Source organism: Amphiura filiformis, chromosome 15 (genome assembly GCF_039555335.1).
Source record: "Amphiura filiformis chromosome 15, Afil_fr2py, whole genome shotgun sequence".
Taxonomy (NCBI): Eukaryota; Metazoa; Echinodermata; class Ophiuroidea; order Amphilepidida; family Amphiuridae; genus Amphiura; species Amphiura filiformis.
In genome coordinates this window covers 15,358,608-15,373,787 of record NC_092642.1, presented here as the reverse complement: position 1 = coordinate 15,373,787, position 15,180 = coordinate 15,358,608, and the positions used below count along the sequence as shown (strand labels likewise).

The following is a 15,180-nucleotide window of genomic DNA, read 5'->3' as shown; positions in this document are numbered from 1 at the left end:
TTTGCATCCATAAGTACAAACAATAACATTTTGCTGCGCTTCTAGCTGTTCTGGGCGACCACTATTGCCAGCATTTATGTTAACAAATTCTACGTACTTCTCATAGTTCTATGCAGGGGCGGCGCCAGGGTATTTTGATAGGGGGGCAAACATTTTGTGAAATTTGTTATGCGGCGCGACAGCGCTGCCGTCCTGCTTGCGCGACGCAGGGGTGTCTGAGGGGATGTACCCCCCCTCAGAATTTGGAAAAATTTCAAAATGAAAGCACAAATGAAGCCATTTGATGCAAAATTTTCACCCTTTTGGGGGTTATTTATTTATTTTCCAACCGCATATTTGTATCGATTTCATTCACTGGCCCGACTTTCGGCCCGCTGGTTTTAAGCATGGACCTACTCAATTACGTAGTAAATCCAACACTTTTTGGCAACAGAATAAGTTCATGGTACAAATGTGAAAATGGCGAAAATTTGCGATATTGAAGATTATATTGGTGAAATATGGTGCATAGAAAAGTTAAATAAAGTCGCCCGAAAAGGTCCACTTCGCGAGCGTAGCGAGCGAAAAAAAAGCAGGTTTTTTATGCTTTTCAGTCAGAAAAGGCCAAAATTTGCCCACTCGCGAGCGTAGCGAGCGAAAAAATTAGTTCTTTATGCTTTCTTGGTCAAAATTTTAGGGAAAAGTCCAAAACAGGTCCACCTTTTCAAAATCAGCCCCCAATGAATCCTGGCTACTCCCCTGGCCGTATTAAGAAGCCAATTGCTTATTTATATTGGTGCATAATTTTTACACTATCTGTGAGAGGCGTTCTAGTATAGGTTTTGGATATACAATGTGATGAAAGCCCGTAAAAATGTGTGATATCGGACTGAAAGTAAACTTATAATGATTAGGCCTAATTGATGGCACTGATGACACACGACTTGCGTGTGTCGCGTCAGGACAGTGATGTAGCCAGGATTTTTCCAAAATATTTGGGAGAAAAGGCAAGAGAGACCATGTAACTTTTATGGTGGAAAATTTGCCGAAAATGGGCCCAAAATATAAAAACCAACAACTTTAAAACCGCGTAGGTCAGCATTCCACAAGGGGCAAGATACGAAGGGGGAGTTTATGGCCAGGGGAATGGCTCCTTTTCTACTTCTACTTCTCTCCCTTTCTCTCCCCTCCCTTTTCTCTCTCCTTCTTTTCTTTCTCTTTTCCTTCCTTTTACCTCTTTTTTGGAAATCATAGGGGGGCAATTGCCCCCCCCTGCCCCCCCCGTGGCGCCGCCCTGGTTCTATGTAATTGTATATCTTGATGGAAGACATGAGTTTGGAAATGATGAGTAAACAATCGTATGGTTTCTGCATGACTCCATGTGCTACCGAATGTCACAACCATAAAAATACGCTCTTCCAACGTGAATTGGGGTTGAAGTTGTTGAGCTGCAGCCACGATTTCTAGTAAATGAGGTTGTTATGTCAGTGCTTATAGTTGTCACTTTCAAAAACTCAAGGAGATATTCTATTATGTAATCATTTCTACCACTTCGAATACCCCATTGTTTAAAACTACCTATCATAAGAGCACCGTCCAACTGGTCCATGGTTCAACCAGGGGGATGACACTCACCTCATTTGCATGGCAAAATTACCCGTCTCCTCTGCAGCCAATTTGTTTTCGCTCCATCGAAATCAAGCTGGTCACGGAGGAGACTACCTTCCTTTGTGTTTGTTCATTTGTGTATGGAGAGCCCTTCTTGGAGTCCGTTTGGACTTAGGCTACGCTCTCAGCTAGAGTCCGACGCTGTATTGTACTAGAAACACCTTCGCTGTGAATTCGCTAGAGCAAGGAAAATAAAAACTGGTTTCATTACTATCTGTTTTTGAGCTTTTTTGCATGTCTGCGACCATGGTGTTACCACAACTGTCTTTGCGTCATTAACATGTGCTATAGGCCTATCACTACTGAGAGGAAGTTTTGGATTAGAAAACGGACATTTCGATGAGAAACGGCCACTGATGAGAATTTAATTTTCTCATTCTTCTTTTGGATGACAAAATAATAATGTTTATTTTGAGCTCAGCGGGGATTACCAATTTTCACCAGTTTTAATAAGACAATAATGATTGACACACACACCAGGAAGTTTCTCATCCAAAGAATGAGAAAATTTAAATTCTCACCATTTTGGCCGTTTTCTCATCAAAATGTCCGTTTTCTCATCCAAAACTTCCTTTAGTGTATTAAGTTAGCTTAGGCCTATTGATCCTAAATTTGCTGGTAGGGTAAAACTCGTTTTAGGGGGTGTTTAAAAAGTTGGCCACACATGCGTATAGGCCTACATTATCATACTTGAGTGCCCCCCCACCCCCGGTGAAATTTGAGACTCATTTGGTCACCGTCCTAAGCGTCCTTGCCCACACGAGTCGCCCAGGAGTAGGCCCTACCCGGTATTATTAATTATTAGTGCTCGGCCCTAAATACAGTCGCGTATCGTGTTGTCAATTATCGTTACTTGTGTCCATGGATATGACCCTATGTATAAGTAGTCTTCATAGAATTCACACAGTCTATGCCATGTCATTTACGGATACAAAGAGGATAATAATGTTGAGGGCGCCCACAAAATCTTACACCGTCTTACACAATGTTCCAAGGCAAAGTTCAGTTTAATATTTACTCATCGTACAAATACAGACGTTTTATTATGTTATGATGTTGTCTGGATGGGTGGACAGTTGTCACACTGTGGAAAAACAACAACCGGGAATCCGCATTCATTTACAAATAGCATTAAATTAGTATCACATAGTGGCCTCCGTGCAGTGGAAAACCTTAATTCTTTCATCAAAAAGAAATGAAAATGACCAAAAAACCGGATCCACCTGTACGCCTATAAAATGGGCACAGAAATTTGTCTCAAATATGAATGAATTTTAAGAAACATACGGGATATGATGAACCAATGACCTGACGCCATGATAGCAGGATCTATTAGTTGTTTTATATACAATGCATATACCGTGTTGTCATAATACCAATATTTGGCATAATATATAACGACTAATATTTAGTATTGTAAATATGCAGTTCATATGCACAAACGAACACTTATCTTTATGATATTCAGGTTGTTGTACATCTCATATAACATGTCATATAGGAGGTCATATGTGTTGACCTTCTCCTATTGTATTTGTTCATCTGTGTATGGAGAGGATTAGCGCCATTAAACGCCATCATAACTCCATCAGTATTAGGGCGTAGTTCAGTGAACTCACCAGATTGCTATTCCAAGTACTTTGATAAATACAGATAATATGTATTGATGGGTCGAGGCGATTGCATTGAAAACCTAATACATTATTCATAACAGTTACGTAATCAATCGATAGTGCGGACACTTTTCATTTGCAAACGCACCAAAATTCGTGATCTTTTAGCGTTGGAAAAGAAACCACGATGAATGAAAGTGCCCTCTGAAAGAATATCAACAGGGCTATGACACTCTATATCAAAGTACATTTGGAATAGCAATCTGGTGAGTTCACTGAACTACGCCCAAATACTGATGGAGTTTTAATGGCGCTAATCCTCTCCATACACAGATGAACACATACAATATAAGAGAAGGTCAACACATATGACCTCCTATATGACATGTTATATGAGATGTACAACAACCTGAATATCATAAAGATCAGTGTTCGTTTGCGCATATGAACTGCAGGTGGATCCGGTTTTTATTGTCATTTCATTTCTTTTTGATGAAAGAATTAAGGTTTTCCACTGCACGGAGGCCACTATGTGATACTAATTTAATGCTATTTGTAAATGAATGCGGATTCCCGGTTGTTGTTTTTCCACAGTGTGACAACTGTCCACCCATCCAGACAACATCATCACATAATAAAACGTCTGTATTTTTACGATGAGTAAATATTAAACTGAACTTTGCCTTGGAACATTGTGTAAGACGGTGTAAGATTTGTGGGCGCCCTCAACATTATTATCCTCTTTGTATCCGTAAATGACATGGCATAGACTGTGTGAATTCTATGAAGACTACTTATACAAGGGGTCATATCCATGGACACAAGTAACGATAATTGACAACACGATACGCGACTGTATTTAGGGACGCTAACCACTAATAATTAATAATGCCGGGTAGGGCCTACTCCTGGGCGACTCGTGTGGGCAAGGACGCTTAGGACGGTGACCAAATGAGTCTCAAATTTCACCGGGGAGGGGGGAGGGGCACTCAAGTATGATAATGTAGGCCTATACGCATGTGTGGCCAACTTTTTAAACACCCCCTAAAACGAGTTTTACCCTACCAGCAAATTTAGGATCAATAGGCCTAAGCTAACTTAATACACTAAAGGAAGTTTTGGATGAGAAAACGGACATTTTGATGAGAAACGGCCAAAATGGTGAGAATTTAAATTTTCTCATTCTTTTGGATGAGAAACTTCCTGCTGTGTGTGTCAATCATTATTGTCTTATTAAAATCCGGGACTTTGGTTGACCTGTGCTAGACTCCAGCACATGTTAATGACGCAAAGACAGTTGTGGTAACACCATGGTCGCAGACCTGCAAAAAAGCTCAAAAACAGATAGTAATGAAACCAGTTTTATTTTCCTTGCTCTAGCGAGTTCACAGAGAAGGTGTTTCTAGTACAATGCAGCGTCGGACTCTAGCTGAGAGCGTAGCCTGAGTCCAAACGGACTCCAAGAAGGGCTCTCCATACACAAATGAACAAACACAAAGGAAAGTAGTCTCCTCCGTGACCAGCTTGATTTCGATGGAGCGAAACCAAATTGGCTGCAGAGGAGACGGGTAATTTTGCCATGCAAATGAGGTGAGTGCCCTCTCAAGAATAACTACTCTCTGATATCAACTCTCTGGTTCAACTCTACGAGTTCAGTCACTTTTGTAACACTTTAGACAAAAGTGGCCCAAGCGGTTTTAAGACTAGGTTACATAATTGGCCATATCTTCACTTGTATACCATCGATTTTATTGGAACAAAGCTTATCTGGTGGCTAGAGAAATGATCTTAATAGGCATAAAAATATCAAACCAAAAAATAAGCGGCATACTTGTGTCATTCTATTATCAAAATTGTACAAATGTTATTGTTACACCCTGTAGATGATGGAGATAAACAATTGACGCACAATGAGGTGACTACACGGGAGTCTGACAGTGGAGTGGAAGAAGTAGGCCTATGTGTTAGAAACGGAATAGAGAAAGGCGAGAGACATAACAGTAACCATGAACAATGCTGTAAGGTTATGAATAGCATGGAACCTAGCAGGGATGATTGCGGTAGCCTAGACTCGGGCTTCGACGAGATAAACAGCGTAGGAAGTCAGGAGGTAGGAGATGATGAGAAGAGCGTGGTGGAAACTTCTTGTGATGGTGATGACAGTGACTTTGACACCATAAATGATATTCCAAGATCTTTTGGTGATAGAGCCAGGAGTGGTATGATTATGGATGAAAGGTCAATGAGGCATCAGAGGTTATGCAAGAAGAAGGAAAGAAGCCGCAGAGTTAGAAAGCTTGGTTACCCGGTGAAAAAGGTGAGAGGGTCGAGGCCCAAGAAAGGGAAGCTAACACGCACTGAAACAAAATGTGCAGATATGAGTAGAAGAGAGAAGGAGTTAAAGGAAGACGAGGCTTACTTGGGGAAGTTATGGAACAAATATGCGACAGATAAAGCAGACTTGATGGAGAGGGAGGAAGAACACTTGGATGATATACAAGTGTGTGAAGATCAACTGCAAGCACGTGAGCGACAGATGGATGAGGTGGAGCAACAATTGCAAATCGAAACGGCGAAATTACAGTATGTAAAAAGCAAGTGGGACTGTGACAGGAATGAATGGAGTAAAGAACAGGAGAGTGTGATCTCCGAAATCAAAGAAAATCGAGTAAAGTGTGAGAGTGAACGCTCACAGTGGGAGGAAGCTGTGAAGAAATGGAAAAAGAATGTGCAGCTGCAGAAGGAGTCGTATGAACGTGAAGTTGCTCAATTAGAGGAGCAAAAGCGAAGACAGAAAGAGGAAGCGACCAAGTTGAAGGATTGTCGTGAACAGCTTGATCATGATAGAGATGTGTGGGAGGAGACAAAACATGAAGACGTGGAGAGGCTTGATGCCCAAAGGATGGATGATGAGCGGCAAAGAGAAGTTTTAAATGCGAGAGAAATAGAGCTAGATAATAGAGAATCGAAACTGTCACATCGGCGTGCAAAGTTTAAGGCTGAGCGTAGACTGTGTGAGAACACTTTGAGGGAAAGATATGACAAGTTGAATCAAGAAGAACTAGAGTTGCATAAAAGAGAGGTGAATAAGAGAAATGCTAGAGTTAGGCCTAGGCGAGAGGTAAGTCCAATAAAGTTTGATGGTGTGGAACCATGGAAGGATTTTTGCATACATTTTGAAGCATGTAGAGAGTATAACCAGTGGGAGGATGACGAGGTAGTGCTGCAGTTGATAATGAGTTGTAGAGGAAGGGCTTTGGCAGCCTTGAGTTTTCACGATGTTGACCAGAAGGAGATAACCTACAACGAGTTAGTTGATTTAATGAGTCGTGAGTTTGGACCAAGAGAGTGTACGGAGAACTATTTTCAACAGTTGATGATGCGAGAGCAAGAAGAGGGTGAAAGTGTCCGTAGTCTGGGGCATGACATTAAGAAGCTGGTAACTTTGACATTTCCTGAGATGAGCAGAAGAGAACAAGACGAGGTTGCAAAAGGGCATTTTGCAAGAGCAGTTGCAGATTCAGAACTTCGTGAAGAATTGTTTAGGGTGAATGCAAAGAATTTGCAGGAAGCTATTGAGAGCATCGAGAAGTTGGAGTCGTTTAATCGTGCTCAGATGATGTGTGGTGTTGGACACAGTGAGACAGTGGTAGCAAGTAGTTTGTTCAGTTCAGAGCTTGCCGAGTTGGAAAAGAGGCAAAATATGGCGAGTTCGCAGTTGAGTGCATGTATATCAGAGATTGAACAGAGCACACAGGGAAGGAAGATTGAAAGACCTAGTGAGAGTCGGTATTTTAGTGAAAACCAGCAAAGAGAATTGCTGCTTGAAGAAATAGATGTCACTGAAAATCATGATGGAAGCCAGGAGACTGAAGATGATTACCAAGGCTGTGAAGGTAATACACATTATGCTTCTGTCAAGGGATGTAACGAGGAGTTGGTGGTGGCTGATCAGGCTAAGGAGGGAAGGAGAGTAGAAGTTGACAAGAAATGTAATGACAAAGCTTCCAGTAGACCATCACAAATTGGGGGCGAGGGAGAAGAGGTGCTGATACACGAGAGTGATGGTGTTGATGATGCTGAATCAAAGCAGTGGTCAGAAGTATGGAATGATGTTGTTGGAAATATGGGAGAATCATGGGGTGAAGAGGATGAGAGGCACTGTAGACGCAACCCAAACGAGATCGTGATAAACACTGTACATTTCTCTGTGAATGATGCTGGGGGAGAGGATGGTCCGGGTCCGGGAGTCCAGTCAGGAGGAGATACATTGGGCGGTGATGACATTAGAGTGATGAACGATGATGCAGCTAAAGATATAACAGAGTGTCGTGACGATTTGACATTTGCCAGGATTAGGGCGATGCAAATACAAGACGACGTGCTTTCTCCGATCTTGTGGTGGAAGGAGACTAGTGGTGTAAAGCCATCATGGGAGGAAGTGTCAAGATTACCATGGGAAGCCCGGATGTATTGGAAACAGTGGGAATCTCTAGCGATGAGAGAAGGTGTTCTGGTGAGGAGATGGGAGAGTGATAGTGGTACAGTGGTGAAGTGGCTAGTAGTGCTCCCTATGAAACTAAGAGTACGGGTGTTGGAAGATTTGAGTAGTTTGAAAGGTAGCTTATTGTTCGGAGTCCGTCAGAAATACTACTGGATAGGAATGCGAAATGATGTACAAAGTTATTTAAGACATACAGGAGTCGGGGGAACATGGAGTAGAAGTTCAGAAGGTAGCAGAAGGGGTGTGGAAACAGGTAGTAGAGTAGCAGGGGGAGTTAGACGATTAAGGGGAAGTGGTGAGTCCAAAAGGGGAGGAACGGGAAGTAGAGGAACAGTGGATGGAGATGCGAGGAACAGAAGGGTGGAAGGATGTATAAAGATAGGAAGCAAACAAGCAAGGGAAAACATGAGGAGTCCTGAGCATTGCGTAGCAGATACCCTATATAGACCTGGTCAGTTTGTGTACCTTCGTAGTGACCAGAGGCAACAGGTGAGTAGCAGTGGGCAAGGATCCTGCTGGCAAGGGCCATATCAGGTAGTGGCCGAGTTACCCGGCGGAGGTGTTCGTATTCAAAGGGAGATAAGTAGTCGAGCTTGTGTTGTTCATTCAAAGAGATTGAAACTGTATGATGGACCAGCATTTAAGCCCTGGGCTTGTGAAGCCCAGAGTGTAGCGAAAGAAGTGGGGCCATCTGTACACAGACGTACTGAGGTGAATGGAGGACGTATCAGATATCTGACCCCTTTAGTGCCGAGAAGTAATGGAGGGAGAGGTGGCAGGTCAGTTCATGCATAAAGTAGTAGAGGTCTGCTGAATCAGTAGTAGGCCTAACTTAATACTCAAATGACAGAGGGGAGACGAATCCTGATCATGATGGTAGTTGGATATACAAATTATACATATGTATATCAACTCTAAATCGACTGATGGCTAATAGTTTTAATCAAGATGGCAGTTGGATATACATATATAGCTACATGTATATCACCTGAAGATCAGTCGAATCTATACTGTGTAAACAGTGTAATTCTTTTAATCAAGATGGCAGTTGTATATACATAGCTACATGTATATCACCTGAAGATCAGTCGAATCTATACTGTATCCAAGGTGTAATTCTTCAACGGCAGTTGGATATACATGTGTATCCCTACATGTATATCAACCAAACATTTTCGAGTGAATACTTCGATTATGGTGCAGCTATAAAGAGTCTAATTAAATCAACCAGCTTCAAGCCACGAGCCACGAACTCAAAACCAAATACCAATCAGAAGACTGCAGAGGGATCAAGACCACAGAGAAGATTTTTAAAACTTATAATAATTATGTAGTAGATGGACGGTATCGGCGCGTGTTCAATCCCGCTTTGTATTTATGCGTTGTGTGCCGGGGACGTCACACTCTGGGAAGGGGCTGTGAAGCGGGATTGAATAAAATAAGTATTTCTGAAAATCACTAACTTGCTTGATTATATAAAATTCGCGTTTTTAAAATTAGCGCTAATTGTGATTCACATATAGGCTGAGCGCATGTGCTGACCAATTAAAATTATGAAAATGATGACCAATCATCGTTACGCATTCAGTTCAGAACCGGTTCTGGCTGGTTGACTTGTGGCGTGGTTTTCGCGCAAGCGATGCTTGAGCCATTCTGATTTAGGGGTGTTACATTTTGGTGCAGATTCAGGATCCGATTCAGACATCAATTTTATTGTCTGAGGGGGGGGGGAGCATATTGTGGGTGAGGTGGTAGTAGGGAGTAGGTGCAGGTAGATTGTTGTTGATGTTTTTGTTGTGATCTCAAAGTTAATAAAACTATTTGATTGAGACATAAATTTTATTGTGCTTCAGTGTTTTCCTTACAAGGCAGTAGGTGGGGTTCTGTCCCCCACAACTTACCCACGTTTCACTCAAAACTTACAGTGTCCCCCAGGGGACTGGTGTCAACCCGGTTATCCTGACATTAATAATCCATATATATTAGACAAACGGCCGTCCCGCTACAATGATAAGAAATAAGGTACCGCTAGGATGTACCTCATTTCCTATCATATATGCTGAACCGCTTGTCTTGAGTTACTGAAATTTCAGTGTAGTAATTGGATCCCTTGCCCCAATAATATACATAACTTTTGTTACCAGTGTGTTATTATTTTTTGAGAAAAATGCAAAAATAGTCACAAATTTACCACAGGGGCGTAGTACCCCCTTAATAGAATAATATATACAATAGAGGTAATCCTGTCGCATCTATTCATACATAGTCCTTTTGTTCATCCATTTTTGTACATCTAGGCCTATGAATAGATGCGACAGGATTACCTGCGGAATTATCTCTATTGTATTATTCTATAACCCTCCTCGACCTTCTCTAGGAGGCGGCTTTTATTTGCACAACTGTTGGAACTGTATTGTCTTGTAAATCATTCTTTTGTCTACCTGTGTTTTCGCGGAAGGTGTAAAACGGGTGATGGAATGCAGTTTAAAATTTCCTCCAAGGCCGAATCATTTCACATTTTGGATGCATTGTAGCCGACGGGGACCCAACTAAAGGCTTCACACTAGTTTGAAATTTTTGATTGGTTGGTTGACGTAAATCCCTCCTATGCATTATGAGGAGCACCAGAAAATCACTTCTGTAAAAAGTCACAGTATACAAGTCCTTTTTTTTGCAGTTAAAAGTCAATAGTTATGATTTAACTTTTTTGAGTTTATCATGAGTTAAGAAGTTTGTCTCGAGTCTGTGTCAGTAGGCCTAGGTGGAAAGGGGGTGTCATAAAATGTTTCGACCCGAAATAGGCGGGCTGGCTGGGTCGTAAAAAAATTAGCATGCGATAGCGGGGTCACAAAAAAGTTGAGTCCGGAAGAAATTCCAGAAAATGACATCCCCCTTAAAGGCCCATTCGCAGTGATTTGTTCATCCGGACAATCGTTAAAATCATCAAAATTCAGATTTGATACCTTTGTCATTGTCTGATGTGCTAACAAAGCCTGCTAGTGGTTCATCCATTCAAGACAAAATAAGGCATTTTACATGAATCTGTAATTTGTATAGGCCTAGGCCTACTGACAGTATATAAATTGGAGGAGTTTCGGCCCTCTTATAATCAAGACTCCCTCGAGGTGGGGGCCGGCAGTGAAAGAAACACCACCTCCCGCAGGTGAGCTACTATTAATAAAACTAAAACTATGCTTAAGTTCTAGCATCTGCTGCTAAATATAAAAAAATACTGCTGTTTTCATTTTTTTGCAAAATTGTTCAAACTTTCAAAAAAACAAAATGACAATTTTAATGACTTATCCTTCACTTTTAAGTAATTTATAAACAATTTTATTTTATTTGCACTTTCGCTGGGATCACTGAATTGGTCTTTAGGGACCGTTCACAAACACTTGTTAGGGGGGCCTGATGCAAAAAAAATTCATAGCGAAAAATTTTCGGGCCCCCCCCCTTTACATACCTCAAAAATTTCAGGGCCCCCCTTTTTTGACAAGAAAATTTTGGGTCAACCCCATATAGAAAAGCATAAACTCAATTTTCCCAGGAAAATTTGTGGTCATTTTTTTCAGGGCCCTCCCCTTAGGAGGTTCAAAAATGATCAGGGCCCCCCTTTTTGCATCAGCCCCCCATACAAGTGTTTGTGAACGGTCCCTTAATTGATAGGAACTAGTAGAACTGAGTTCGTCTTTTTCAAAGACTCTTCTTGTAAATTTCGGTCTTCAAGAAGGTGAATGACCCGAGCCCAATAGTTTGAAAATATTGAAATAAGATAAGTGCATTATTACCACAGTACTACGCATAACTACAAACACCTGTACATAAGCTGGATACGTGACTGAGTAAATTTTTCTTAGGCTAAATTTACCTTCTTTTAATGAATGTGTTTTATTGATAAACAGAACCGTGGACACGGAATTTGTGAGTGTTTTCAACTATCAAAATCGTGTTTTTTTGTGTCAATTAGCAGATAAAATAAGTTCTTTTTGCACAAGGTGTTAGACAAGATTAAGCTGCAAATCATGACATCAAAATCTAAGAGCAAATTGATCCAAAGCCGTCCAGAACCACCAGGTTTGGAAGACGTGAAAAGTGATTTGGAAAGAGCTCCCAACACCGACGTGGCGTTTACATACTTCGCTTCATCAGCGGATTCAACTTCAAGTGAAGGTGAGTACATGTATAGGGTGACAGGGGAAAAGTGCGTTATTGTTAGGGGCTGTGCAATAATTATGAGCCCCGAAGTGGGTAAAATTTCAAACAGCTCGGCAAAATCGCTTGCCCCCCCTCTCGGCCTGCCAAAAATCGCTTGGCCCCCCCCTCGGCCTGCCAAAAAATCTTTGCCCCCCTTGCACATACCAAATTTTTGGGATCCCAATTTGCAAACTTTAAATGGTCTATAATATACATGTTGCGAGCGCAGCGAGCAGGAAAATTTGCATATAAGCGTTTCCGTACGGTTTTCCTAGCCTAAAAGGCTAGCCTTTTAGAGTTTTATTTAAAAAGCGCCCCAAGAACGAAGTGTGTGCCAAAATTGCTTGCCCCCCCCCCTCTTGGCTTGCCAAAAATTGCTTGCCCCCCCTTTCGGCTCGCCAAAAATTTCTTGCCCCCCCAATTTTACTCTCCCCCCAGGGCTCATAATTATTGCACAGCCCCTTAATATATATAGGTATGCCAGGCAAACCTTAATTAAAACACATTTGCTAGTCAGCCAAATTTGCCTGGAACACAATACATATTTGTAACATAGAAATTTAAAAGAACAGTACATGTAGGTCTACATGTATGTCTGGTTCCATACAGCAATACGCAGTATTGCTGTCTGGTAAGCAGATACGAAACAACCCGTGTAATTCAGACGTCAGCGCAGGTCAAAGTACTATTTTTAGCCTACGTCCCGTATCCTACTATCACTCAAACAAGGAAATCTCTTCACAAGTTCACTCACCTCAATTGCTTTGCGATCCTACTGACTGACAAATGTGACATTTTCGATGTTTGTTCCTTGGAATTTCAGACACGGAGACTTCTACAAATTCGTCCAAAGGGTTGGGGGTAGCATTTTTAACTATCACTAAATGTTTCGGAATCGAGGTCGACTAAAAAGTAGACCATTTCGGGGACTGTAATTGATGTAGATGTCACATTTTGAACAGTGGGCGATAAGTGACCAACTTGGCTTTCAGCACAAGTATTGGGCCTTGCTCAGTGTGAGGTAGGTCAAGGAAACCTACATACATATGTTGTCTATACTTCACTTGACCCAAATATATGATTTTTTATGGTGATGAGACACTCACACATGGAATTCTAGAGGGACAAGAGTAAGATACATGTATAATGAAAATTAATTCTATTTTGTTTAATTTTCTGTAAACTACTTGGTTTTATTTCACTTTTCAGAAACTGGGCAGAAAAGATCCAAATCAAGTGGCAAAGACACTGGCAGTGGCAGCAAATCAGACATTGACATCTGCTATACCAAAGTCATCAAATTTCTGGAGTTAAACGAAGAACTGAAACAATCTCAAGAAAGTCTTCAAGAACAGTGCAATGACCTACAGGAACTGGGACAGGCTGTCAAAGAACAAGTGAAAAGTTTGAGGACTCAGATGACATGATCTTCTGTTGTAATTGATTTAATCATGTAGGAGTCAAGAAACAAAATGCCAAAAACTTGTCAGAAATCAATTATAGAAGGCATTGTTGCTGGGACCAAAACTACAGCATATGTGTGTATGTTCCTGGCACACATGTTGGTCTTGTAACTGTACAGGCATAATTGTGTAAGACTCAGGCATGATGTCAAAGTTGCACAATCGCAATGGCCATTTCAAGTTATGGGATGATTGGGCTATAAAACGGCAGGTGCAGCATTTAGCGGCAACCCTTTCAAGAACTGGTGCCATTTGCTGGAGAAGTAGTGATGTACATGTAGCAGGATTAATTACCATAGAGTTAGGTGAATACAATTTTTGAATGTATTGCCCTGCCCTAGATGTACGCTGTAACTCTGCGTTGCACCATTTGTTATTTGGATTGTTATTCTATAGAAATTTCACATTATAATGCTAACATCACTCACACCTGTATGATTAGTGTCTTTGAAAAGAGCGGTATTTTATTTAATCTATGATCTACAGATATGACAGGTGATGAGTGCAGCCTACTCTTGTGCAGGGCAATAGTCACTCAAAAATTGGATTTATGTCAGGCGGATTTATACTGATATACTGTGAAGCTCCAAAATCTTTCTTTCTTCTTTCTTCTTTAGTAGAACCGTAAAACGGGGTGAATCGGGACAGTTTGGGCATGGCTTTAATTGTATTTTTTTCTTTGTAGCTTCAATTGCCACAGTCATTGGTGCATTTTATGTCCACACATGAGATCTACATACTGGTAATGTTAGATTGAGTGGATTTCAAGTGCTTTACCTCTTTTTTAAAAAAAAGTGACTGTCCCGATTCACCCCGAGTTTAGGGGTGAATCGGGACAACAGAGTAAATAGTATTTGATGAAGGTTTGAATTAGTTTTTGTACCCTTTATCCCCACAAATGAGGTGAATTGGGACATTAAACAAGTATTTAAATACTTCTCTAATAATTTAGAACAATTTAACAATAATTGATGTCATGTTTACTGCCATAACTTGGATGTTCTTTGGTACCCTCAACTGGACTGTACTTGTTACGGTAAAAAAGTAATAAAACTTTTGACCTTCACATTTCATGTTAAAACTTAAGTTTTCATTGTTCTTTTCTTATCACTACTTACATAAGGTAATACTACAGTGTTTCTTACCAAATAAATACTGCATTTCTCCCTAAACAAAAAAAAAAAATACCGATAATCATGTGTCATTTTTAAAGGAAAAAATAACGAGCGAGCTGTGACTTCCAGTCAAAAATGGACAACTCGCACATATTGCAGACAACTGTTAAATGTTCTTGCTACTTGCATGTGATTTTCCATCAATAACAATTATCATGTACATACAGCATAAAGCAAAACAACCTTTGGCCAAACACATTATGGGCAATTTAGCAATACCATACTGGTACCAACTTGCAACCAGTGCCATTAAAAACAACTCACGAATGATTTCTATCAGTCCAACAAATTGAACATTGGCAAACATTTTCCAACTCTAACAGCAATATTCAAAGCATAATTAACTCAATAATTACTGGAACTTCAGGATAAGACTAACAACATTATAGTTCAAATGGTTGTCCTCCAAAACTTTTTTGGGTTAAGGGTGGGTGGCTTTCAAATTTGTTTTTCTAATTTTCTAATTCTAAGTCAAATTATAGAGCTACCCAATGACCTGTGCCCAATGAAGGTGCAAATAGGTCTGTTTTACCAATACATATCTTAATACAAGTATACCATTAAAGATACAACCAAATTAATAA

At 40.7% G+C, this 15,180-nt stretch overlaps 1 protein-coding gene across 1 annotated transcript; it reads left to right on the top strand.

The window, feature by feature from the left end:
* Nucleotides 1-11,655: 11,655 nt before the first annotated feature.
* On the top strand, nt 11,656-14,228 carry LOC140172142 (uncharacterized). The gene is made up of 2 exons (XM_072195479.1): nt 11,656-11,934; nt 13,168-14,228. Exons 1-2 carry the CDS (start codon nt 11,787-11,789, stop codon nt 13,383-13,385), a joined length of 366 nt encoding a protein of 121 aa, XP_072051580.1. The 5' UTR covers nt 11,656-11,786; the 3' UTR covers nt 13,386-14,228.
* The last annotated feature ends 952 nt before the right edge of the window (nt 14,229-15,180 follow it).